Below are 26953 nucleotides of genomic sequence, written 5' to 3' on the forward strand. Positions count from 1 at the left end.
AAGCTGGTTCCTATGAACCCAGAGAAATGGATCCTGACCCAGGGAGAGCCCAAGGATCCAGGCAAACAGACGAATTTAAGCGTCTCCTGCCCACCAAATAACAGAGACCAAACCAGGACGTACGAAGCAAGGCACTTTTATTTCGCTGTTGCAACAGGGTCCTTCCTCTCACGCAGGAGAACAAGGAAGGGACCCCAAACAGAGGTGTCTTGCCCTTAAAAAGAAATTTGAAATTGGTTTCAGCCCACCCCCCAGAAGCATCATCCATATGTCACAGAAGGGGTGTAGCCCAAGACCGCTCTCCCTAGATTCATCATAGGTACATCATGAACGGGGAGGTCTGGTGGCAGTAATCTGAGCAGTCTGGACCCTGCCCCCTGCCCCCAAAACCTAATCAACAAAATTGAGAGATTTTTACATTTCCCTGTTTCCCAGCCAAGTTAATCACACCCTTTTGTCTGGCACTCAGGTATCAGGATGCCAGGGTTATCACTTTAATTCCTGAGACAATGAGAAGGTTCCCCCCACCCCACTTCTTCCTTGCAGAGGAACACCTGGTCAGAGAGAGTCAAAATGGTGTCAGTCAGGCCTGTTTTCCTGTGCTGCTTCAGACATGTTTCTGTACATTCATGTACATGTTTTATGAACAATTATTATATATATATATATGACCTCAAAATTCTTATAACAGCACTTAGAAATAATATTTCTGAACAATATATGTTTTGATTCTCTGTAATCTGCAGGGGGAAGATCACTGAGTTTTTCTGGTTTACCTGGTACAGCCAATGTAACAGAAAATTCTCCAGCTGGTACTGTGGTGTATACTTTCAGTGTTGATTTAACCCCAAATATTTCAGTGGCAAGCGGATATCCTAAAATAATTAACTCAAACCCACTCACACAAGCTTTTGATATCAATCCTGAATCTACAACTCTGTACCAGGTAAATGTTTGCTTAGTCTCGAAATCTTGCCCGTCAGATTCTGGTGGTGGAGGATACTGTTATAACATCAATAACTTTCCCCCCATTAATAATAAAATGTTAAATCTAATATCTCAATTAAACCAGTGCAAAGTAGAGTGTTATTTAAATATATTTCCCTATAAACATAAAAAATGTAAGGCTGTCATCCCACAGCCCTCATTAGAAGATTTGTAATGCCTCATCACCATCCTGATTTTGCATGAAGTCAGTGTGGAGGAGGGGAGAAAAAGAGAAGGCAGGTTGCACAAAACCAGTGGCCCTGGCAGAGGTGGATTTAGGGCAGTGGAACCGGTTCCCCCACAATGGGCACCTTCCCCTCCTTCTCAAAGCCTAGTAAACGTTGGGCTTTGGGTAGAAGGTGTGAGGGCTCTGACAGGGTTCTAGGGTCTTCCTTCCTCCTTCCCAAAGCTTGACACCTCCCTTACCTAGCTTTGGGGAAGCCATCTTGAGGGCTGTGGGGGTGGGATGTCAAATTTTGGCCTCACATAGGGTGCCATGTTACCAAGGTCTGCTGCTGCTGGGAGATGTACTGACAGGGTGAAATTGGTGATTTAAACCAATGGCATAAGTTTGTAGAGCAGGGATGACAGGAACACCGTTTTAAACGGTGACAGAAATTTTAGTAAATCAAGTACTTTACCTGTCGCAATAACTTATTCCATAAAAGAAACCGGAAACATTGTGGAGTTAGATAAAAGGAAACATTATTCTTATATGCTCTAATTTTGTACTATAAGGGAGATTGAAACACATAACCGTAGATCTGGGTCAAGTTAGATGCAAATCAGTGCCCAATGAAACAAGTGTAAAAAGTTAGTAATGACTTGACTTGAGGCCCAGTGTGGTCTAGTGGTTAGGCAGCGTCAACCACTCAGTCGTGAAGCTCACTAGTCACCACCTCTCAGCCTAAGCTATCCCACACAGCTGAAGTGAGAGAGGACCATATAAGTTATCTTGAGCTTTTTGAAGGAAAGAAAGAATATAAATAATCATCTTCTTTGGCAATCACTCATAGCCGAGTTAGACTTTCTTCCATAAACACAGTTTTAACAGTGAGTCCGTAAGTGAATGTGGAGGCCAATTCTGGATCCACACGTCCTTCCACAATGGGGACATAGGTTTCTGGGTGGGAGTTGAGCATGGTGAGGGTTTGCCAAGTGTGCCTTCCTCTTAGCACATTTCTCCCTTTTGCCCTGAGTTTGGTAAAGACTGTTCTCCAATCGGAACGCTCACAGGCAAGGGTTTCCCAATTGTTGATGTTTATACTACATTTTTTAAAGATTTGCCTTGAGAGAGTCTTTAAACCTCTTTTGTTGACCACCAGCATTGCGCTTTCCATTTTTATATCAAATAATAATTAACATGAGTACCATTGATTTCATTAGGAACTAATTGCAACTCACTTATTCTGGGTCTAACCCAATGTTTGCTAATAATTACTTGTTTTTATTTTAGGTTGTTACCACTGGAGACCCTGTTCCAGATTATGAAGCTATGCCACATCGATTTGAATTACAGATCCTTGTTTATGACACAGCTGGGGCAAATGAGCTACAAATACTGACGGTCCAAATGCTTGATATACCTGAACCTCCAATGTTTCTAGGCAATCTGGAATATCAAAGTAAGTCATTCACTTGAAATAAAAAGAGTGTTTACTACTCTACTGATAGCTCAGATCCACTGGAAGAAGACTTCACCTACACCTGAAAAGCTTTGTTATTAGACTCATAGTAGTAAAAATCACCACCTTCACCCTTGCAATGTTTCCACTGATCTGGTGGTTCCCCTCTTCATTCTGTTGAATGGGGCCTTGATCTGCCCCAAAGTCCCAGTCTGACGGCACCACTAGGTCTGTACCTGCCTTGTGTTTGGGAGGGAGCACACCTGCAGGCAGTGATTCATGTCCATTGCTGACCCAAGGCATTTTGCTGCCTGAGATGAAGGACAAGATGGCAAACACCACCTTGAGCTCCTTGGAGGAAAGATGATACAGCCTCACACAGCTCTATCCTCCTAAAGAGGGGGTGGCCAGAGGCTCAGGGGAAACGGCCAGTGGGTGCACAGTGCTGGCCCCCCAGCATCTCCTGCTTGATGTGTTCAGGGCCAGCACATGGAGTGGGCTGAAGCAGCCACCTTGATTGGCAGAATCCTACGGGGCGCCCGCCCCCTGCCATCACACATCAGTGACTTCTTCCAGTGAGATCTCACCGGAAGCCACCTGCAAAATGCTTCAAAATAATTGCCAAACCTTGCACTGGTTTGGAGTGAATTGGACAATGCTGGATACCAATGACCCCTGTTTTGAATATCATTTGCTTAGGTTGAGGGGGGGGTGCTTCAAAATGCAGGATTTTCACTGCAAAACTTTGGCACAGGTTTGGTGGAGGGGTCCCAAATGTTGGGGTTCGTGGTTAATGAAGGGCAGCACCTTCCTGTTTTGCCTCAGGCAGCGAAACAGTGCAGGCCACCCCTGGAGGTGGTCATTTCATTCTGCCTAATGGTAGTGCTGTCCTATTCATGGAAATACACAATGGGCACTTCTCTCTGAGGGCAGGCAGGGCATCTCCACATTGGGAGTTTTTCACCCACTTTCACACAGTCCCCAACCATGTGCTTTGAACATTTGGAGCAGCTGAGGTGTCATGCCAACTTTACCCACTCCCAGCTTCTACATATTAGCTCTGTATGTACAGAACCTGTGTACAGGGGCGTCACAAGGGGTGGGGTGGAGGTGCAGTCCGCCCTGGTTGTCATGCCTGGGGGGGGGGGGTGACTAAATCCCTCCCCCCCGGGCAGATCAGCATGGCGGCACCTCTGGCAACCAAATTTTTGTGATCGTCGTCGTGAAAATCCGCCCACTGATTGTGCAAATATGCCCAGCGGGTGGCACTGGCTGCCGGGGATGCACCCCCCGACGGGCAGTGCTCACACACTGGGCATATTTGCGCGGGCAGCGCTGGCACCCCCGGGAGGATTGGCGTGCCCCCATGGGTTGATCGCCCCGCCCCTGGGTGCATGTTATGTTTGCCACTCCGGGTACCCAAGTGGCTTCCTCGGCCACTGCCTGTGTACATTTGCATTTACCCTGAATTCTTACCCTGAATTCACCATATGAATATATGCATACAGTACAAACTTAAGGAATGCTCTCCCTGCTTAAATACGGGAGGCCCCATCTGGCATTCCCTTGATGTCTGTCCTGAGTCTTCTGTTTAAATTGCTGCGCAGTTTTAATGGGATTGTTTTAGTGCACATTTTAATTATGGAAGTTTATATTTTAGTGTTTAAAGGAAATGTTATATTTTGTATTTTAATTATGGAGGTTTATATTTTAGTGTTTTTATAATTAGTTTTTATGCTTGCGGGCTGCTTCGAAGTCTATTTTTTACATTAAGCAATAAATTAATTAATTTGCATTGCTAATGACCATGCAAAAAGTGAGAGAGAGAGCAAGTAAGATCTCCCTCTTCCTCCCCCTCCTCCACGCATCCAGCCTACATGGTTTTGCCCAGCATGCAGGCATTAAGCCAACAGTTTGATTGGAAGTTAGGTAAGGTCAGAACAGTGAATCAAGCAGATGCATCAGACCACATCCTTTCAGTGAGCACTTCAGGCACACAAGAATAGTCTGTTGTGATTTGCTCAGGTGGTTAGAGCATGGAGCTGATAATGCCAAGGTTGCAGGTTCGATCCCTGCTGCATATTCCTGCATTGCAGGGGGTCAGACTAGATGATCCTTGAGGGTCCCTTCCAACTCTACAAATCTAGGCTCTAGGCTTTAAATTACCATACTTTTCTGTGTATTGGATGAGGTTTTTTGACTCAGAAATCATGCCAAAAAAACTGGGGTTGTCAAATACACGGATAGTGGCATAGGAGGAGGGAGCGCAGCTTCTCCCGATGCCACAGCAAGCGAGGAACGATCTGGGGGCGCTGGATGGCAGCGCGCAGCTTCTCCTGATGCTGCAGCGAGCATGGAGCAATATGGGGGCGCTGGCTGATGGGAGTGCAACTTCCCCCAATCCCGCTGCATGAGGGAAGCACTCCCTGGATTGTTTCCCGCATGCAGCGGCATCAGGGGAAGTTGCCCTCCAGCCAACCAGCTGATGCCGCTACACACAGGAAATGATCTAGGGAGTGTTTCCTGCCTGCAGCTTCTTGGGGGGAGAAACTCAATAACTTTGGGCCATCTCCCCTCATTTTCTTAAAATTGAGTCCCCAAAATGGGGACGGGGGGTCTTATACATGGGGGCATCTTATAGGCGGAAAAATACGGTATATAGGCATCAAATCAGAATGTGTTCAGGCCTACTTACCTATATACTGTACTTGCATAATATCTTCATAACCTCTTTAATTTAATGCACATTATACTTTAATCTCAACAGCTGTTATGATCTACCAATATGAAGGCACACCAAGTGGAAACATATACCAAATTAATGTATCCACTCCTGTAAAGGTAAGTCATTGTGAGTTTAATTTTAGAAAATAATGTTCTAGGAAATACAACAGTTAAAACCCTTCTCAACTGAATTCAGTAATCAGAAATGATCAAAAGCCACACAGCATATCTGAAACTTATTGCACTGAAGCATTGAAGTCTTTGACATTGATTGACTGAGTTACTGTGATGACAAGCGACAATGTTCACAGTCCAGCTTTGGTGAGTAGGGATAGTTTTCAGTTTGATGGAGATTAAGATATCACACAGAAAACTACATTGAGTAAAAAAAAAGTTTAAAAAAAGTTCATTTTTTCATATGTGTCCACATTACTGTGCAAATACCTTATAATTTGCCTCTTAATAGTAGCTGGAAGATTTCCAGGTATTAGGAGATAAAGACGTCTTCGATGCCAAAGGATAAATGGACATAAATCTGTCATCAGGAATCACAAGACAGAGAAACCAGTAGGAGAACACTTCAGTCTCCTAGGACATTCTATACAAGATCTCAAAGTAGCTGTCTTATTACAAAAGAATTTCAGAAATGGACTGGAAAGAGAAGTTGCTGAATTGCAACTTATTACCAAACTTAAAACCATGGAGAGACCTGATATGAATAGAGACATTGGATTCTTATCTCATTATACACGATAAAGCTATTTTTAGCCATCTGACCCCTTGCTTTTTCCTGTAAGACCAATTGCAGTCGTTAACAGTCAACAGTTAACAGTCAACAGGTTTACCACACCTATCAGCCAATCACCCATCCCCACCCATTCTGAGTAATACCACTCACCACCCTCTCACTATATATAAGGGTCTGGTGACTTCTGTTTCAGAGTATCTGAAGAAGTGTGCATGCATGCTCATACCAATAACAAACTTAGTTGGCCTCTAAGGTGCTACTGGAAGGATTTTTTTATTTTGTTTTTTAAAAGATTGTTAATTTCATTTTATAAAGTGTATTTTATAAAGAGAAAAATTATAACAACAGATGAAAATTAAAAGAGGAAAGGCAAACCATAAAATTAACTTATGAGCTGGTGTGCTTGGGTACAGTGCAGGCATAGGCAAACCCGGCCCTCCAGACCACAACTCCCATCATGACACATAATAATAGGCTTTTAAGGAGATAAACTGACTCTCATACACTTAAGTCTATCTGGTTTCCATTTTTTGTAAACACCTGCAGAAGAACCTCCAGAAGAACTTTCAGAACTGATTTATGGGGCATGCCGTAGAAGGTGAGAGTGTGAATTTCTGTTGCACAAATGGAAATCCTTGCATTGATAAAACAAATTGGCTGGATCCTGCCCATTGTCTTAGTTCAGCCAAGACGTTGTCAGTGTTTTCTGACTTCCCAGAATCCAGACAGAGAGATATTATTGCCCTTAAGAATTCCATTAAGGTCTGCTTAAACTATGATAGGATTGCCATATTTCAAACAGTGACAATCTGGACAGAAAATTTATTGAGTTTTTTTGGCAAAGTTGTTGAGCTATTTTTATTAAAAATTGGCAAAAACAGCACAGCCGACATGTGCTGCCATACATCCGGATTTTTCCCAGACATTTTTCCGATTTCCGCTCAGACACTGGATTCCGGATATGTCCGAGAAATCCCAGTCGGATGGCAACCCTAAACTATTACCGGTCGTCAGTTTCTTGGCCTAAGTATGTTTCCATTCCACTCCAGACCCAAAAACACAACTAAGGATGAGTTTTTGCAGGTCACACAACTATATCTTAGGACCACATGCTTCTTTCCTTACCTTTTTACAAAGGATGTGTCTTGGTGCTCCTTGGAATTCTTAGCGCATCAGCTTCTTTCCCTACCCCTCTCATGAGGTTTTGATGTTATTGTTTCTGTCTTGGAAGCAGGAGTTATCCCACATGGGATTGTGTGAAGTTTATATCGGTTGGGTTTTTTCCCCCCTATATAATTCTGAATATTTTATTTTAATAATTCATATATTGCTTAATACATCAGTTTTTATGTGGGGTACAGTATGTGTGAAGATAAGATATTGTGCATGTGAAAAATCATCAGGGTTAAAATAGAACAGAGGTGATGACATAATGCAGTGGGACAAAGGCAGAGATTAGGTATAACCTGGGGACACTGTCCAGGCTAATTGCTGGAGAAATTATGGGTCTGCAGCATTTCCTGTAAAGAAAACAGGGAGTGAATTACCAAATGGAGCACAATTTAAGTTGAAACACAAACTGTACTGTTGTTGTTGCTGTTTAGTCGTTTAGTCGTGTCTGACTCTTCGTGACCCCATGGACCAGAGCACGCCAGGCACTCCTGTCTTCCACTGCCTCCCGTCCCCTTCTCCTTGTGCCCTCAATCTTTCCCAGCATCATGGTCTTTTCCAGGGAGTCTTCTCTTCTCATGAGGTGGCCAAAGTATTGGAGCCTCAGCTTCACGATCTGTCCTTCCAGTGAGCACTCAGGGCTGATTTCCTTAATAATGGATAGGTTTGATCTTCTTGCAGTCCATGGGACTCTCAAGAGTCTCCTCCAGCACCATAATTCAAAAGCATCAATTCTTCGGCGATCAGCCTTCTTTATGGTCCAGCTCTCACTTCCATACATCACTACTGGGGAAACCATAGCTTTAACTATACGGACCTTTGTCGGCAAGGTGATGTCTCTGCTTTTTAAGATGCTGTCTAGGTTTGTCATTGCTTTTCTTCCAAGAAGCAGGCGTCTTTTAATTTCGTGACTGCTGTCACCATCTGCAGTGATCATGGAACCCAAGAAAGTAAAACCTCTCACTGCCTCCATTTCTTCCCCTTCTATTTGCCAGGAGGTGACGGGACCAGTGGTCATGATATTGATTTTTTTTTATGTTGAGCTTCAGACCATACAAACTGTACTAGCCATTTGCATCTCCCTGATTCATACTGCACAACAAAGCAGTACTGTGACCTCCCAATTTGTGTCATTTATTTCAGTATTCAATGACCCCAGCATCACCATTTTTCTCTGTTTCTGGAACTGGAACCATTTCTTCCTTGAAGGTATTTGATTATGAGAAAGATCCACATAGGTGAGTACGTATTACAGGTATGTAGTAAAGGTAAAGGGACCCCTGACCATTAGGTCCAGTCGCGGACGACTCTGGGGTTGCGGCGCTCATCTCGCTTTTCTGGCTGAGGGAGCCAGCGTTGGTCTGCAGACAGCTTCTGGGTCATGTGGCCAACATGACTAAGCCGCTTCTGGTGAAACCAGAGCAGTCCACGGAAACACCGTTTGCTTTCCCGCTGGAGCAATACCTATTTATCTACATGCACTTTGACGTGCTTTCGAACTGCTAGGTTGGCAGGAGCAGGAACCAAGCAACGTGAGCTCACTCTGTCGTGGGGGTTCGAACTGCTGACCTTCTGATTGGCAAGCCCTAGGCGCTGTGGTTTAGACCACAGCACCACCCGCATCCCTTTATGTGGGTAGTCCCTACATAAATGAGCACCTTCTTGGCTTTTTTTAATCGATCGTTGTTAGCAGAGAAGAGATCTGTTGTATGGAATCCGCAATGTGACATTTTGGGTGTTTTGGTTTTACAGCTATACGTTAAACATTACGGCAACAGACTACCTTGGTCGGAATACCAGTGGGACTCTGATAGTCACTATCATAAACAAAAATGATGAAAAACCTTATTTTACCATGTAAGTGAAAAATTCTAGGTGTATCAAAACAGTGTATTTTGGCTTTATAAGTGGATGGCAGCTCACACAAACCACTCCATGCATAGCTGGGATAGATGATTCTAAACCCTGTCCTGCATGTGATCACCTCATTACCACCACCACATTCAACCACCATCAGAAGGAGCTCTACCTATGTACATTTGTACATACATAGAACTCATTTTGATATCCACTGAAAGTGTGAACGGTTGGAGTGAGGTGGTGGGTGGGTGTGACTAGACCCTCTCTGCTCCTTCTGTGAATTCTTTCAATACGGAGGGGGCATCTGTAACTGTCCCCTTTCAGTGTTAATGATTCATAAGTTTTGGATGGTTCCAACACAGTGATTAACTAATTTGAGTTTTCTGCTCAATATTCGGCAGGTTATTTCAGTTCAGCATGTCGGGGCCAAACAGATTCAAGCCTGAATCTTCCAGTTATTATTATTATTATTATTATTTATTATTATTATTATTATTATTATTATTATTATTTATTATTATTATTTGTTGTTGTTGTTCTTGTTGTTCTTGTTGTTGTTGTTGCTGCTGTTTACTTTAAAGCAGCTGTGAGTCATTCTTATTTTTATCAGAAAAGTGACACCCAATTCTATATTTGTGTTTACATATATTGACAGGGATTAGCATGTGGGAAGCATGCTAGACAGTGATTTTCAACAATTTCAACGATTTCTTTTGTCTGGACACGATGCTAGGACATACCATATGGGATGGTGTTGTGGGTGTGTCATTTACTTGTGGGTGTGTCAGTTACTTTGAGGTGTAAACCCCCTCCCCCAGTTCATAAATGCAGCCTGGGAGTAGGCTTCTTATGTTAAAGTGTGCCATGGCACCCTGGGGTGCCTTGAATGATGGTCAGATGTGCTGCAGGCAACACTGGCCTCTGTCCCTCTTTCCTTCCTTCCCTTCCTCTGATGCCCTCTTGCATCTCTGCCTCCCAAAGCCTTTTGTTGCAGCAGCCCTGGCTGGCTACAAGCTCCACAAGTGAATGGTGCCTCAAGGGCTGGCCAGGGAGTGCTTCCCAAGCCCCTTTGGGGCAGTGTGAAGGGGGCACCTATCTTTGGGGCGGGGGTGGGCAGCTCAGAGACTAAGGGCAGCAGTGGCAGCTTCCCGGAGGACTCCCAAGGAGAGGGGAGAAGAGAGGAGGCTGAGGGAACACTTTACAACAGAGGTCAGCAATCTATTTCAGCAGGGGGCCAGTCCACTGTCCCTCAGACTTTGGGGGGGGACTATTTTTTGGGGGGGGGAGAGAACGAATTCCTATGCCCCACAAATAACCCAGAGATGCATTTAAATAAAAGCACACATTCTACTCATGTAAAAACACGCTGATTCCAAGACCGTCCACGGGCCGGATTTAGAAGGCGATTGGTCCGTATCCAGCCCCTGGGCCTTAGTTTGCTTACCCATGCTCTACAGGAAGGGGTGTTTGAAAAAGGGTGAGAGGCTGCCAGCTCTGCAGGCAAGGAGTGACACAACTGGGCTCCTGAGCCTCACAGGGGTGCCACAGAAAGAATGCAGTTGGTCAAGGGGGTCGTGGACTAAAAAAATGTTGAAAACCTCTGTATTAAAGCATATTGCTCAAAAAGGATGCTTTGGGCCAGAGAGAATTCTGCTGCATCTCAAAGGAGACAACCTTCCAGTCAGGTTGTACGATATGGGGTAGTGCAGGCTTCTTTTACATGAATAACCTTCAGACACATAAAGTTATTTCGGGATGCCATGTATGTAAGATTTAAGGTGCTCATGCAGTTGCTTGCCAAACAAGGATCCGGGGACTACCGTGTTTCCCCCTTTTTAAGCCGTAGTCATAATATAAGCCAGGGCAGGATTTTTAAACTTTGTAAAATTTAAAACATACCCCGAAAATAAGCCATAGGTCTACCTGCAGGGTCGGCGCCCAGCAGCGCCGCGCAGAGTGCCGGATCGAGGAGCCGGTCTGCAGGGTCAGCGTCCAGCAGCGCCGTGCTGGATTGAGGAGGTGGTGTTCCGTGTGGCGCTGCTGGGCGCCGACCCTGCAGGCCACTTCCTCGATCCGGTGCTCAGCGCAGCGCTGATCGGCGCCGACCCGGCAGGCCGCCGGATCCACTCTGCAGTAAAAAGCACAATAGCAATGGCGGCGGCAGCAGCAGCAATTAAAGGAAAGCTGAAGAACCCGAGTGAAAACGAGGAAGAAAGCATTTAGACGAGGAACTGGATGAAAAGAGCAAAAGCGGCCGCCGCCCACGCCATTGCCCCGCTTTGATTTTTTTCAAGGCGATCTAACGAAGCAATGCGGGAGCCTGATTGGCCTCGGATCGAGGCAGACCGCAGGGAAACCGCAGGGGGGGGGAGCCAGGAAGCGGCACTCAGCGTCCGGCTGCAACTCTGCACCTACAGTATATAATCATTGGCCCAAGGTTCTGCCTAGCGCCGGGGCTCCTGAGAAGCCTTGTGAGGGAGGAAAGGAGGTGAAGCTGGAGCCACTTCCACCGCCTCCTCCTCCTCCTCCCCCGCCTCCTCCTCCCCCTTTGCCATCGCTGCCTCTTCTCCTCGCTACAGCGTCTCCCGCTCCCGGGTCCAGCACACTGAAGCGCAGGCGGATGGAGGTTCACTCCGCATAGAATTGGGCTGCCCTATTGCCTTTAACCCTCTTGCGGGGCTGGAGGGAGGAAGCAATGCACAAAAGGAGGCGCAGGCGTTTGATCCGACTGTGCGTTTTGGTTTGGGGATCTGCCGTTTGGGTCAGTTAACTTTCGTCCCCTCGCTCGCGCACAGTGCCATCCTGCACATTCAGTGGCGCGCTTTACCTCCAGGGGAAATGTGTGTGGCGGCGGCAGCAGCAGCAGCAGGATCGCAGCCGAAAGCTGGTCCCTGGCTGTCAGAGCCCCGCTGAACTCCACAGGGCTTTCTTCTGAGTTAGGAGCCATAGGATCGCGCTGCAAGTGGCTGAGACTCTGCAGCCCCTCTGTTGCGCGTTTAGAAGGAAACGCAGCAGCAGAAGCGGCACGTCTTTATATTTTGGGGCCATCTGATCCGGGCGTTTTTTTAAAAAATAAATCGGTTCCTAAGATGTGTGATTCAAAACTGAGGGAGCTTTCCTGGCTTCTGTCCCTCTTGTTTTAAACAGAAGAGTTCAGGACGAACTGCCTTGTTGGAGCCTAGGAAAGTTTCCTCCGTTAAATAAGGTTAGAACGTGGTGGGGCTCCAGCTGGAAGCCTCAACCCTTTGTTTAGCCATAGCGCCTAGATTCTCTGGGCAAGATATATAATGCCATCTCAATGTCTTCTGCCCCTCCTAAAATAGTGGGTCGGCTGTTGCTTGCTTGCATCTCATCCCTGCTGTGGGCAGAACAAGGCACTGAGGCTCTATTTGTTTCCCAAAGAATGGAAGGGGGAAATGCTTCTGATGACAAGAATTGAGATGGATCCTATGCATGTTTACTGTGAGCTTAGTGAGTCTTAGTTGAAGTAAGTAAGGTATGTTTAGGACTGCTACCAATTAGGGAATAAGCGAACACACAATTATAATTGAATAAATGTAGATTGCTGTACCATACTTAATAAAAAAATAAGACATCCCCTGAAAATAAGCCATAATGGGTTTTTTAAAGGAAAAATGAATATAAGACGGTGTCTTAAAAAAGGGGAAACACGGTAGGAATATTTATATTTAAGTATTATTTAATGAAAGCTTTTTTACCCAGTTTTTCAACTGAAAAGCTCCCAGAGTAGCGTACAAAGTTCATTGAGAATACAGTAATAAGGTGTTGGGAACTTCAAGTTTGTGGTTCCCATAAAACTATATTTGTTGAATAAGTTGATCTTAATAAATGCAACACTAAAGAGCATGATGAGAATAATAAGCTCTTGGTGGGAGAGAAGAAGAAGAAGAAGAGTTTGGATTTGATATCCCGCTTTATCACTACCCGAAGGAGTCTCAAAGCGGCTAACAATCTCCTTTCCCCTCCTCCCCCACAACAGACACCCTGTGAGGTGAGTGGGGCTGAGAGACTTCAAAGAAGTGTGACTAGCCCAAGGTCACCCAGCAGCTGCATGTGGAGGAGCGGAGACACGAACCCGGTTCCCCAGATTACGAGTCTACCGCTCTTAACCACTGCACCACACTAACATACACACCACAACGGATAGCCTAAGTGTTTTATTTTGCTACCATGTAGAAAAGCTACTACATGCATCTCAGAATTTTATGCTCAGAGTAAGTGTAAACATCTTGGCTAGGCTACATGAACAGAGAATAATAACACAGACAGCTGTTGTTGTTGTTGTTGTTAATTTTTATGCCGCCCTTCATCCATAGTTCTCAGGGCAGTTTAAAACATAAAAAACCTGTGAATAAGAGAAAAGTAAACTAAATAAATGCAGGCCTTCACATTAAAATTGGGGTTAAAATGACTCCTGGTACTAGAAAATCTAGATTTTATTCATTTATCATAGTTTTTGTCAAAGGCACTCAAGGTAGTGGTCATGAATCTTCACAACAACTCTGTGAGGTAGGTTAGGCTGAGAAATAGTGACTGGCTTAAGGTCACCTTATGAAGTTCACACTGGTCACACTGAAGAGACAATAATCTGGAGTCTAGACATTTTTTAACCCAAGATGCCAGTTCTCTTTTATACAAGGAAGAGCTCCTCAAACATGCACATTTGTGGCTTCGTTTTCTACAACAGGAAACAAAGAACTTTCAATGTTCTAGAAGAAAGTCTACCAGGACACGTTGTTGCCAATCTAACAGCTGAGGATCCGGATGATGAGGAAGGTGTTAGTAGCCTTCGCTTCAGCATCAGTAATCCTGGAGGGATTCCTTATTTCTCCATAGATGCAGGTCAGCATTCATGTTATGGATTCCTGAAGGGTTTGGAATGGCAAGAAACATTGTGGGCTACGCAAAGCAAGTACACCGAGTACGGTAAATGTTGAAGGAACTGAGCTTGCTTGGCCCAGAGAAGAGAAAGCAAGAGGAGGGTCGTGATATCACCTTTCAAATATCTGAAGGGCTGGCACAGAAGGGGGCAAAGACATGCTCTCTCTGCTACATCAAGGGGCAGGAAAAGATCTAATGGGCTTACATTAAGGGATTTGCTTGAACCTTGACAGAAATGTCTTAATAGAAAGAGGAGTTTGACAATGGAACCTGTTACCTAGAGGGGTGGCGATCTCATTAGAGGTCATCAGGCAAAGGCTGGCAGCCAACAATTGAGGAAACTCTGGTTTTGGCTTTCCTACCATGAGTAGTAGCTTGGGCTAGGTGGCCCATGAAACCTTCTCCATCTCTCTATGATTTTGTTCTATTTGCTTCTCTACAGTTTGGAGGTAACAAAAAACAACAACTGTGGTTTATCATTAAGGGAACAAGTCACAGTGCTTTGGCTTCACATGGTCAGTGCCCTGCTCTTCCCTTGCTGCAATTAGGCTTTTTTTTAATTAAATTTTTTTCAACCTTCTATTGGAAGAAATAGACGTTTGCCCCCCAAGTCAATTTGCCATTCATTGGCCATTCATTTGCCATTCATTGGGTATTTTTCCTTGTGGGGATTGCATTTAGGGTTTTGGTGCAGGAGGTCACAGAACACAGGGAGTGGAGGGAACTCTCCCTTCCCTGTGTTCTGTGACCTCCTGCACGAAAACCCTAAATGCAATTAATTTAAGGGGGGAAAGCTGCTATTTAGTTTCTATTGATCTCTCTCAGTGCTGCTGCTTCTAGAATGTCTCACAGCTCAGAAAAACTGGGAGTGCATAACTCTATATTTAGAGTGAGAGAGTAGAGTGGGGGTATTGGTGTTTGGAAACAAATGTATGTAGGATGTGGAACACCCTTTCAAAATAAAATTCCTAAGTCACAGAAGATATTTGTGCTGCACGCAATTGGAAATGCTTACAGTATATTTCTTTCTCAGTAACTGGTGTGCTTCTGGTGGCTAGAAGAATAGACCGAGACTCGGCTCCATTGCGAGAACATCCCAACATTACATTGATCATTCGCGTTGATGATAGGCCTAGCAGTGGACAATATGCTGAAACAGAAATTGTTGTAACTATTGAAGATATTAACGACAAACCACCAGAATGTGACAAATATAATTACAGGTATCTGTATTTTTGCACTTTTATCAAATTCCACAACATTTGAACAAGATTTCAGGACAGATTATATCTCCTGAATCTTTTTTTACCATAGAGTTTGGTATGCCAAGTTATGAAGTTGTAGTGATAATTATAATTTATTGCTAGAATAAAAAAAACCCTCCCCAAGCTTCAAGCTCCAGTGGGGGCGGGGGGGCGGAGAGCAGGTGGGGGCATGATGCGCTGCCTGCAGGGGCGTGGTGCGCATCCTGGGGACGTGGACTCACTGACAAACAGCAAAGGCTAATGGATTTTTATCCAGTGTACAATATTAATTTGGTCACAAGCCAAAGCCACTTTTACCCAGTGAAGGTATACTGCCTCATCTTTAATATCAGCCACTCTGTGCTGTGGTGCAAGCTTCTTCTAAAACTTTGAGTTGCTTCCATAGCAGTTTGCAATTCACTGCAGAAGGCCTTTTGAGAAATGAGCACCTCTTGCTTGTTTACGCCCATTACCTCAAACCTATTTCTTCTACCCACCCAAGTAATTTTTGGGATGGTATATGACACTAAGGAGAAAATCATACTCGAAAGGTCCCCTTACAAGGACACTTGCTGAAGGCCGTATGGTTGCATATGCTGTAGCACGTAGTACAACTGCAACAGCCATGCCCACTCTAAAGATTCCTGTACTTTTAGTGTGGTGTTTTAGTGCAAAATTGGAAATGTGGGTAAGAAAGAACATTTTAACACTAGGAATGTTCCCACGATCGTTCCATGATTTTTGTGGCAGACTGTTGCAGGATCAAAATGGGTAGTTTACAAGTGCAGGTGTTGTGCAGGGATCAAATGTGCTTAATTATTTCTGTCTCACCTGTACTCCTAAGTGGTCAGGTTTTAAGGAGACATACATTACTGGGAGAACACATATAAAGCATTGAAGCATTTATGAAAGGTGCCAAAGGAATATAAAGTAATAGAAGGCCTGGAATAAGGATTATTTGTTATTTGTGCCTTTCTTTAAAAGGATAGAGATAAAAGAAACAGCCCGCCCTGGAGAAATAATTCTTGATTTGAAAGGTTTCTGTCATGACTATGATGCTGAGTTACGGAACCAGCTGTTTAACTTCACTGCATTGTCTGGAGTTGGAAGTAGCAAGTTCACACAGGATCCATCTGGCAGTGGAAGGATCAAGGTCAGCTTATTATTGACTTATTCTCAAAGTATTTCTTTACTAAATTAAGAAAATTTAGGTCCCCCACAGCTTATTGCTCTCTCAGCACTGTACAAAGAGGAAACTAATATTTTTTTAAAAAATACAAAACTAATGGCAACAGATATGAAATGGAAGTAACAATTGCCAGAACAGCAGAGGCAACCTTAAAATACTAGAAAGTAAAAACGCATTTAGAACTACTGGTTCTCAAAGCAACTTGCATAGAATTATCAACACAGCAATTAAAATGAAAATATAACTAACATAAAGGTAAAGGTAAAGGGGCCCCTGATGTTATTGGCGCGTTATTGGCCGAGGGAGTCGGCGTACAGCTTCCAGGTCATGTGGCCAGCATGACAAAGCCACTTCAGAGCAGCACACGGAAACGCCGTTTACCTTCCTGCTGTAGCAGTACCTATTTATCTACTTGCACTTTTACATGATTTCGAACTGCTAGGTTGGCAGGAGCTGGGACCGAGCAACGGGAGCTCACCCCGTTGCGGGGATTCGAACCGGCGACCTTCTAATTGGCAAGCCCTAGGCTCTGTGGTTTAACCCACAGCACCACCCGCGTCCCATAACTAACATAGGTATCACTAAAACTGGCAAGCCAAGACCAAACACTGTACAGAAAATATAGCAACAATATAGTTTCTAGAGTCTCTTTCTAGGTACTCAAATGCATTTTTAAAATCATAACACCGTTATGATTGTACAGTTCCAGTACACATAGTTTGGCTTAGCGTGTCATGTCAAATAGTTCCTCAGCTGAAATTGTTGTTCTTCCAAAACAGGAAGCATGTGTATGCATTTTCTTGCTACAGTTTGTTGCATAAAAGAATTACAGGAAACATATCTAAATCACAAAAGAAAGCTCTGCTAGTGGAGGAGAATTTCTGTGTTACTCTTCAATAAAAACTTTGTGGGCTGCATACAATAACATAATAAAAACTATGAAACTGCTACCGGAATACACTAAGAAGCAGCATTAAAACTGGATACCACTGGAATCAACATCCACCTATGCTACATGCTAGAACATCCTAGCTAACAAATAGGTCTTCACCTGGTGCCAAAATGACATCAAGGTTGAGGTTTGTTGAGCCGCCCCAGGGAGGGCATTTCAAGGAGGGGTGCCACAACTGAAAAGGCCTTGTTTCTGGTTGCTTCCCAGCTAACTTCAGATGCTAGGGAATATGGGCCTTTGAAGATGATCACAAAGTTTAGGCAGGTTTGTGTAGTAGAAGATGGTCCTTAAGGTAGCCAGATTCCAAGCCATTTAGGGCTTTCTAGATACTGTCAAACCTATCAATTCTTAAGGAAATCAGCCCTGAGTGCTCACTGAAAGGACAGATCCTGAAGCTGAGGCTCCAATACTTTAGCCACATCAGGAGAAGAGAAAACTCCCTGGAAAAGACCCTGATGCTGGGAAAGATTGAGGGCACAAGGAGAAGGGGACGACTGAGGATGAGATGGTTGAACAATTTTCTCGAAACTACCAACATGAATTTGACGAAACTGCGGGAGGCAGTGGAAGACAGGAGTGCCTGGTGTGCTCTGGTCCATGGGGTCTTGACACAACTAAACGACTAAAAAACAACAAGAAGATACAGTGGTACCTCGGTTTAAGAACAGTCCGATTTAAGAACGATTTGGTTTACAAACTCTGCAAAACTGGAAATAGTGTCTTGGTTTGAGAACTTTACAGTGGTACTTATGGTTACGAACTTAATTCGTTCTGGAGATCCGTTCTTAACCTGAGGTACCACTTTAACTAATGGGGCCTCCTGCTGCCGCCGCGCCACCAGAGCATAATTTCTGTTCTCATCCTGAAGCAAAGTTCTTAACCCGAGGTACTACTTCTAGGTTAGTAGAGTCTGTAACCCAAAGTGTTTGTAACCCGAGGTGTTTGTAACCTGAGGTACCACTGTACCTCGGTCTAAGAACGGAATCTGAACAGTAGAAGGGCACCGGGGGTGGGAGGCCTCATTAGGGAAACCGTGCCTCTGTTTAAGAACGGTTTTGGTTTTGGTTTAAGAACGGACTTCCGGAACGGATTAAGTTCGTAAACCGAGATACCACTGTAATTGCTAGTATTTTGAATTGTGCCTGGAAATGGACTGTCAGCTGGTATAGCTGTTGGGAGACCTGGCCAAGTATGATTCATATAGCCATTCCCAGTTAGTAACCAGCTGCATGTTGCACTGACCGATGTTTCCAAGAAGTATTTAAGGTTAATCCCATATACATTGCAATGGTCAAATTTTGAAGTTACCAGGGCCACACTACATCTGTCAAGGAGGGGTCACAACCTAAGCTGGTGGGAAGAGGTTGCTCAGGATCGATAGAGTAAATTGTGTTCCTGAAATTGAATAATACTAACCTTATACTGGTACTAACCTTTAAGAAGCAATCCTAAGATCCTGGCAAGGGTAGTTGAGGAGGCCTCCCATACTGCAGATCTCCTTCTCCCAAGCACCTGTGTTCTGACAAGGGAAGAAAATAAACATGTTGGGGTGGATCAGGGAGGCCTTTAAAAACAGTTCCAAGGAGCAGTTTTTGAAAAGAATAACCAAGTACAAGAAGTGGGGCAGTTGCTCCCCATCTACCGGTACTTCCCTGTCTGGTGTTCATTCAGCACTGGCTTAGGAGGTAGTGGTCCTTGAATTGTCCTCCCTCTTCCCCTTTCCATTGGATCACTCTGTTAAGGAAATAAACCTTTCCAATGCAGCTTATTACTAAAGTCACAATACAATAGTAAAATCGCAATAAGCCAGAAGCAAATAAAATTCTCCCAATTTTTATCCAGCTGATAGGAAATGTAGATCTTGAAAATGCAACTGATGGAGCAGAGAAGGAAGAATATACTCTGACCACTGAGGTGCAGAATATTGCTTTCCCATACTATGCTAGCAAGTATCTCCTTTATTCTTCTTATTTTTATTTTTAATTTTTCTACATTGTTCTTCTTCTGAAGGAACTGGTCTCTTGAAAATAGGATTTGCAACTTTAAAATAGGATTTGTTTCATCCTTCATCCTTCCCTTAATTGCTATATTTACAGATATTATCTACATTTATGTCAAAATACAACCAGTCAACGAGTTTAAGCCAGTATTCAGTGATGCTTCGTATGTTTTTAATGTGTCAGAAACAGCAGCAGGTAAGTAACAACAATTCTTTCAGAAATGTACAAGGCTGTGGAATGTAAGTACTGTATACTCCAAAATAATTTCCGGTTGTGTGGGGGCCATCACTCATCCTTTCAAGCAAGAAGTTGTGCTGTGCTTAATGCGGCATTCATTCATTTTACAGGTAGGTAGCCGTGTTGGTCTGACGTAGTCAAAAAAAAATTAAAAAAAATCCTTCCAGTAGCACCTTAGAGACCAACTGAGCTTTCGTGAAGTGTGCATGCACAGGAAAGACTCCCTTTTCCTGTCCCCTCAAACACACACCCTGTCACCTTGGCAATCTGTTCACATCTCAGGGCAGGGGGGAAGGAGTTCTCTTGTATTGTTAATAGCCCTCTATTGTTCTTTTGATAGCCATAGCTTAGCCAGGTTGGTTTGTATAAGCCTGCCCAGGAATTCCCTGCCTAGCACAGCTCTTCTGCAGCCTGTACTTTAATCCATATCTCAATCGATCAAAAGCCTAGCATTTATTCATTTCTAGGGTTTAGTGGGAACCCCCCTAAATCTATTACAATAATTGTTTTCATAAAATGGTATAAAGCTAGGGTTGCATTTTTCAAAAAGTGAAAATATGGACAGAATTTGGGGGGGGGCATAGTTATTGAGTTTTTTTATTTTGGCCAAAGTTGTTGAGCTTCTTTTCAAAACACACACACACACACAGTTTTGAGCTTTTCCCAAACGATTTCCGCCCGGATGCTTTTTTCAAAGGCCAAATCCCAGCTATGTCCAGGAAATCCCAGGAGCATGCCAGCCCTAATAAAGCAGAGTGCTCCACTCTGGGGAACCCCCAGCTCATGGCCCTATTTAGACCTGCCAGGCCTTCCCATTTGGACCGGGAGACCACTTTGGCCAAGCCACACCCACCTGCCCTACATTTGACATCATGTACTTTTAAAATAGTTGCCAAGCTGTTTCATGGATTGGGTGTGTGTGTGTGTGTGAATGGATTCATGATATCACAAGCTCCAGGAAGCAGGAGACTTCCATAGGCAGATCCTCCTCATTCAAGCTCCATTATGCTATGCCACCATTTTAAAAAGGTGTTGGCTCAGAAACGCCACTGTTTACAAAGCAGCACAGCTTCCTCTGCCAGTGCATGAACATGTCATATCTACCCTGACAGAGAAATCCTAAGCTTATTTATTCAGAGATATGTCTCACTGTGTTTATTGGGGCTTATTCCTTAGTAAATGTGCTTATAATTTGGAAAACAGAACTACTGTATTTTTAAACTAGAAAAATGGAGGCGGGGTGGAGAGAGGCACAGAAGGCCCCTGTAACAGGGTTAGAACTGCAGCAAATTCTCCTGGATGTAAACCATATGGAAGCCATTTTTCATATAAGCCGTAAATAAATAAATAAACAATAGTGGATGGTATTCAACTAAGTTTTACTCTGAATGGGACCCATTGAAATGAATGAATATGACTAAGTTAGGTCTGCTAATTTCTGTGTGTCTACTTTGAGTAAAACATAGTTGAATTTATTTACTTGTCAAATTTATGAAACTTTCCACCACCAAACATTCTCTAGGCAGCTTACAGCAGAATATTAAGAATGCAATTACTGTATAATTAATAATAATAATAATAATAATAATAATAATGATGATGATGATGAAAACCATCAATAAGAAATGCAGTTATGGAAACTGCTGAGGTAATCTGCGAAGTCCTTCCCCTTTAATATTGGAAATATACTTCCCTCAAAGATGTGTGTGTTTCAAATGTTGCTTCATTTCAGTTCCTACCAAAATTGGACAAGTGATTGCTACAGACAAAGATGTACCACCCACCGGAATATCATACTCGATTTCAGTTGGAAAAGGCAACCCTAACTTCTCAGAAATTTTCTGGATTGATCCTACAGGAGGCAACTTGGCAATCATAGCTAGATTAGACTACGAAACATGGCAGAGTGCCATTCTCACGGTGCAGGCCTCTGACAACAATGGCGAGGCTGCAACTGTGCCAGTGAGTAAGATGCTGGCTTTTAGGCCAATATGTCTACTTCTAATATGTGCACTTTTCTTCCATTTGTCTAATAAAAACAATAGAGCTTGCAAGGCATTCCAAGAATGCAGAGAAATTTGCATGGGGTTTTTCTGAACCGGGTGAGTTTCAATTTCCACTAACCCATTCCAAAACTCAGAGCCATCCTTTGTCAAGACCTGACAGCTTCTGGACCCTGAGTCAAATGGGACCTCCTTAGAAAAGGAAGTTGGTTCCACTTAGCGAGGACTAAGGAGAACCTCTGCTTGGCTGGAACTGGTATAAACGCCTATCCTTTCTTTGTGGGCAGCTCTCCTGCTATTTCAACAAATGCCCTGGACCCCGTTTCCTCCATCTCCCTTGTAGGCCTGTGACTCCATCCCACCTGCCTGTGTTTGCAGAAATGGGACATCCCTTGTTCACACAGTTTGCTCATTGGAGTGGATAAACCATTTTTAAAGAAACCCTCTACTGACATCTTTTAGATCATTGAAATTGAAATTAATGAGCCTAAGTTAGTCATGTCTATTCTGAGTAGGACTAGTGTTGAATACCACCCAATATCCCTAAAAGGTGGGTGGGAGAGGATCAATTCTTGCCAGTGAAAATAAAAAGTAACCTGACTTAATTACCAGAAAGGTGGTTTCATACACACACCCTGCTCCCTTCTTTTAGGTAACAGTGAATGTTCTTGAAGCAAATGATGAGCCACCAATTTGCAGTCCTAATTCATATTTGCTGAACATTCCAGTAGACCAAACTCCTGGCACCAACATTGCTGGATTCAGTATTACATGTGTGGATCGCGATTCAAGTCCTAGATCATTCCGTTATTCTTTTGATTCAGGTAATTTACTTTTGGACATTTGAATTTCCCCTTGTGATTGTTTGCTAGCAGTCTTTAATAGAATCAAGTGTGTATTACAGCCAAACATTTCATGTGCTTTTGATTTTATATGACATTGGTTCCCAGGGCCAGTCCTACTGGCCCTTCCCAGGGCCAGCAGCTGCCTCGGTCAGTGGATGCTGGAGGGTGGGGCAAGGAACAGTGCAAGAGGTTGGAGGACAGAACTGTGTGGGCTATGCAGCCTCCCTAGACTAGCCTGCTGCTCTCGGGTATAGCTCTCAGGTACAGTGGAGGATGCTATCCCATCATCAGTATGTGCTCTGGTCCATGATGATGCCCATAGTCAAGGGAAGGTAATGGCCCAAGCAACATGGAAATCATTAGGTCCAGGAGCAGATGAGAAGGTCAGGACACCTTGGATAGGGAATGGACCACCATTCCTGATCTCACAGCTGAGCCAGAAATTACAAATTTTCTCAGCATAGCAACTGGCAGAGCTTTATAGTCCACTAGCATGATGATTTGGTTGTCTGAAACCACCATCATACATCAGCTGTAAGGGACAGAGCAACGTAAGCCAATGGGGAGCAAAACTTGTGCATTGAGATTTCTATGCAGTAACCACCAGGTTAATTGGAAATGTCACAAATCCATCCATGCTAGATAATCGAAACCAGAAGCTTCCTTCCTGTAATTTGCTACTCGTTAAAATCTGCAATTTTACTTTGGCTTTGTTTTAGGTAATGTGAATAACCACTTCGCTTTCTCACCAAATGCTGGCTCTAATGCCTCGCGGCTGATCCTTAAATCCCCTTTTGACTTCGAAAGCGGCTTGGATAAAATTTGGAACTACAGGCTAAAAGTCTTCATAACAGACGATAACCTACTGTCAGCGGAAGACAGAGCTGCAGTCCGCATTGAAACTGGCACAGTGACGCTAACCATCAACGTCATCCCAAAGCCAACCACAGAGGCCCCGACGACAGTAAGTGCTCTTGCATGCTGAAGAATGCAGGTCGCTGTCTGTGTGACATTAAGAGACATCAGTAAGTATGCCTCTTAATAAGTGGAACCTCTGAATTCCACTACGGGGTGTGTGAAAAGCCTGGGCCAACCTCTCCACAGCTTCTCCACAAAGTAGAGTGAAACAAGTTGCTGACTAGCAGTGTGTCATTAACGCTACCGTTTAGGATTCGGGTTGGGAACCTTTGTCTGTGTGTGTGTGTTTGAATCTGGCCCTCAGGTCTCTCCCTCAGTCATGCCTCCACTCTAGCCACATACCCCACTGAGTATTTTTGCATGCATGGAGTGTGTCCTTGAACTGTGATAATGTCTTTTTCTATCCTCAATTCAGGGAAATGAGGTGGGGAGGGGTGTGCTTGGGTGGGTGTAAAATTTTATATTGAATTCTCTGCCCACTTTTGCCCCTGGCCCCCAGAAGGTTGCCCACAAAGCAATATGGCCCTCAGGTTGCAAAAGGCTCCCCCCTCACTTCTTTAGAAGTCTCTCTATCTATGGCAATCACTGAGCTAAAATAAACCATAGTTTCTAAACACATCCACAAAGGCTGCAATCCTATATTCATTTGCTTGGGAATAAGTCCCATTGACCCAATGGGGTTTACTTATAGAAACTAACTCCCTGCAGTTCAGGAATCTTTTGCTCAATGTGGGGCTCGAACCCACAATCCTGAGATTTAAGAGTCTCATGCTCTACCAACTGAGCTGTTCATAGTAGACATGCATATAATTGCACTCTAACAGACTCAAAAGTACCTGCAGTATAGTGTTACTACTGAAAGGCTAACCTTCCATTATGAATATGTTTCTTTTGACATTTTTCAATTTTGTTTTGCAAGCCTCGTGTTATCATTTTGACTAGCAGAGAAAATGTGTATTCTGCCTTGGCTTGGTACGTGCCATTCATCATTTCCCTTGGCAGCTTGATCCTCCTTGGGCTTCTTGCATATCTCACCTTTCGGCTGGCAAAATACATCCGCACCCACTGCCCACCAAAGCCTAGAGCTCCAAAACCTAGAGCTGATAAACAGCCACTGTAAGTAATTGACAGAAACAATGCTCCTTGTATCATTTCTTTCTACACTAATATATTACTGCCTCCACTAAGAATCCACGCAGGTCAACAAGATCACATACCCTCAATTGTTTCTGCTACACTTAAGTTTCAATGTAAAATACGCACTTTACGTAGAACCTCACATGGTACATGGAATATGTTTTACAGCAGCTTGTCTTTTTTTTGCACAAAAGAAAGCTGAAAGCAAAATACTAATACTGAATATAATACTGAGTAGCCTTTGTTCAAGAAAGACAAAGTAAAATTACTTTAAAAACATGCAACATTTTCCCATTCACGTGAATTGCATTAGACAAAATTCAGTAGCAGAAATTAATAACTGTGTTATAGAAACACCCAGTTGCTCTCATCTGTCTGCAGCAAGGCAACTGGAGGAAGATGGGTAGATATGAGATAACAGGAATTAACCCTCAGTAGGAGGAGCACCTAACAGAATGTAGTCCCTGGTATGTTGCTTTCTAACCCTAGAATAAAAGCACTAAAATGTTATGCCATGATATTGTGTTTAGGGGCAGACTTCATGCACACTGCCATCGGTACCAAATTGCATTGTTATATCTGCCACTTAAATCCGGAACATGAGCAAATGCCCATCACCCAAAATTTGGAGTCTCCATTGTGTTTGATATGTATTATAGGATTAAATGCTCATTTGTGTATTGTATTGCCAAATGACTGCTGAAATAGATTAACATTTATCTATCTATTATTTACAACAGGATGAAAACACCAGGTATGCATTTCCCCCTTTTTTCAAATTGTGTGCATATTTCTCAGATAACTCTTCAGTCCAGATTTGCATGTTCTAAAGTCCAGTTGAGGTCAAATAACAAGGTTAAAATCAAAATCTAGACCAGAATGTAATGTTTCAAATATTAGCAGAGCTGGGCGGGGTTTTGTTATATAATTTATAGCCAACGAGGCTGGTACTCTCCACCACATTTGTTTGATGCTGCTTCCTTCCACATATGTATCACTTGCTAGGTCAGTAACTGGAGGCACAAACTGCATGTGCATTCAGGTGTGCATTTGAATTCAGTCTGTGAGTGTGGAAACCACCCACCACTAATCCATCCATCCATCTGCACTACATTGCTTTCAATGGGATGCATATTATTCATTTAGTGTGTTTTTTAATTTAAATTATGCCCATAATTACAGGTCTAGTTTAAATCTGGGGTATTGTTAAGCGTTAGCATAAGCAAGACCATGTTTTTCTTTTTTCCAATAGAAAAGAAGAAAGCTAAGAAAGAAGTGGTTTGGGTATGTATGCTATCAAACAAAATAAAAATAAAAGAAGTGTTGCTAGCATAAGACTCTCCTTTTCTTCTTTCTTCCCATCCTAATGTTATAGAAGCTTTTTCTTTCTGTTCAGAACCTACATTCAAAATACAAGGCACACAAGCATTTGAGTCACTGCTTTTCTTGCTGTAATGCACAGAAGCAAAAGCCCAGCCACCCCCTAGTTGCCGTTTCCTTGTAATGCTTTGTTTATGAGGGATAGCCAGCATGGCATCCTCCAGACTACAGCTCCCATCATCCTTGACTATCAACCATGCTGGCCAACAGCATATGGAAGGTACCACATTGGTTACGTACCTCTGCTTCATGCCATTATTGTCATTCACAAGTGAATCAAGAATGTAACGTGCTTTGAAAAAAGTTGCCCTAATTTGCATATAGGTGGTTAAGATACATTTATGAGCCATGAATAAATCATCTTGTCATCAGGTTTTGAAACCTGTAAAAGTACTATTTCTTGCATTCTAAATTACATTTCCCATAAAATATGGATAAAGCAAGGATACTCTGTTTGAGAAACCTTGTGCAGAAAAGCCTGAGAACAGCATCTTTCTCTTTAACCAACCAATTTACCTGGCATAATGATTAGATTCCCAGCAACCTACCTTTCATAGGTCTCTGAAATCTGCTTCATTCTATATAGATCAATATTTCTGCTCTTCTCACCATTTTTTAAAATAAATAAATAAATGGCACTGATTTCTTGATTTCTTTTTCTGGCTAGGAGATGACCAACATAAACCCTGTTTTTGATGGTGAAGCAAAAGACCCAGGTATCACTACTTCTAATGGGAGGGGAAATGAGAAGAAGAAATAAGTTTGAAATGAAAGAGTTTAACTTTAATTGCAAGGAGACACTGACATTTCCAAGGCAAATATCAGTGACATACAGTTTAAATAGGAAAGTCAAAAAGCAATATTTGGAAGTGTACTAAAGTAATAACACATATTTACCGCTATTGAATAATTGGTTTGCCTACCAGTTAATACTGCATGTGTGGAATAACTTTTCCATGTGCAAAACTCACCTTCTGCTTGTCTAAGGAAAGCCGCAGCAGATCCACTCAAATGCACAAGCACATGGTTTCG

The 26953-nt window shown here is 43.3% G+C and overlaps 1 protein-coding gene across 1 annotated transcript in view; it reads left to right on the forward strand.

Annotated features, from left to right (window-relative positions):
- CDHR3 (cadherin related family member 3) overlaps positions 1 to 26953 on the forward strand; it is a 30944-nt gene that overhangs the window by 1981 nt on the left and 2010 nt on the right. The window contains exons 2-18 of the mRNA XM_035128106.2: positions 747 to 946; positions 2444 to 2612; positions 5380 to 5453; positions 8398 to 8492; positions 9007 to 9111; positions 13823 to 13977; positions 15050 to 15239; positions 16245 to 16413; positions 19244 to 19346; positions 19498 to 19596; positions 21371 to 21600; positions 22294 to 22465; positions 23206 to 23450; positions 24324 to 24520; positions 25282 to 25295; positions 25794 to 25825; positions 26589 to 26637. Of these exons, the coding sequence (XP_034983997.2) occupies positions 747 to 946; positions 2444 to 2612; positions 5380 to 5453; positions 8398 to 8492; positions 9007 to 9111; positions 13823 to 13977; positions 15050 to 15239; positions 16245 to 16413; positions 19244 to 19346; positions 19498 to 19596; positions 21371 to 21600; positions 22294 to 22465; positions 23206 to 23450; positions 24324 to 24520; positions 25282 to 25295; positions 25794 to 25825; positions 26589 to 26637 (2298 nt within the window). The remainder of the gene's footprint in view (positions 1 to 746; positions 947 to 2443; positions 2613 to 5379; positions 5454 to 8397; positions 8493 to 9006; positions 9112 to 13822; positions 13978 to 15049; positions 15240 to 16244; positions 16414 to 19243; positions 19347 to 19497; positions 19597 to 21370; positions 21601 to 22293; positions 22466 to 23205; positions 23451 to 24323; positions 24521 to 25281; positions 25296 to 25793; positions 25826 to 26588; positions 26638 to 26953) is intronic.

The sequence above is a fragment of the Zootoca vivipara genome, chromosome 10 (assembly GCF_963506605.1).
Source record: "Zootoca vivipara chromosome 10, rZooViv1.1, whole genome shotgun sequence".
NCBI lineage: Eukaryota > Metazoa > Chordata > Lepidosauria > Squamata > Lacertidae > Zootoca > Zootoca vivipara.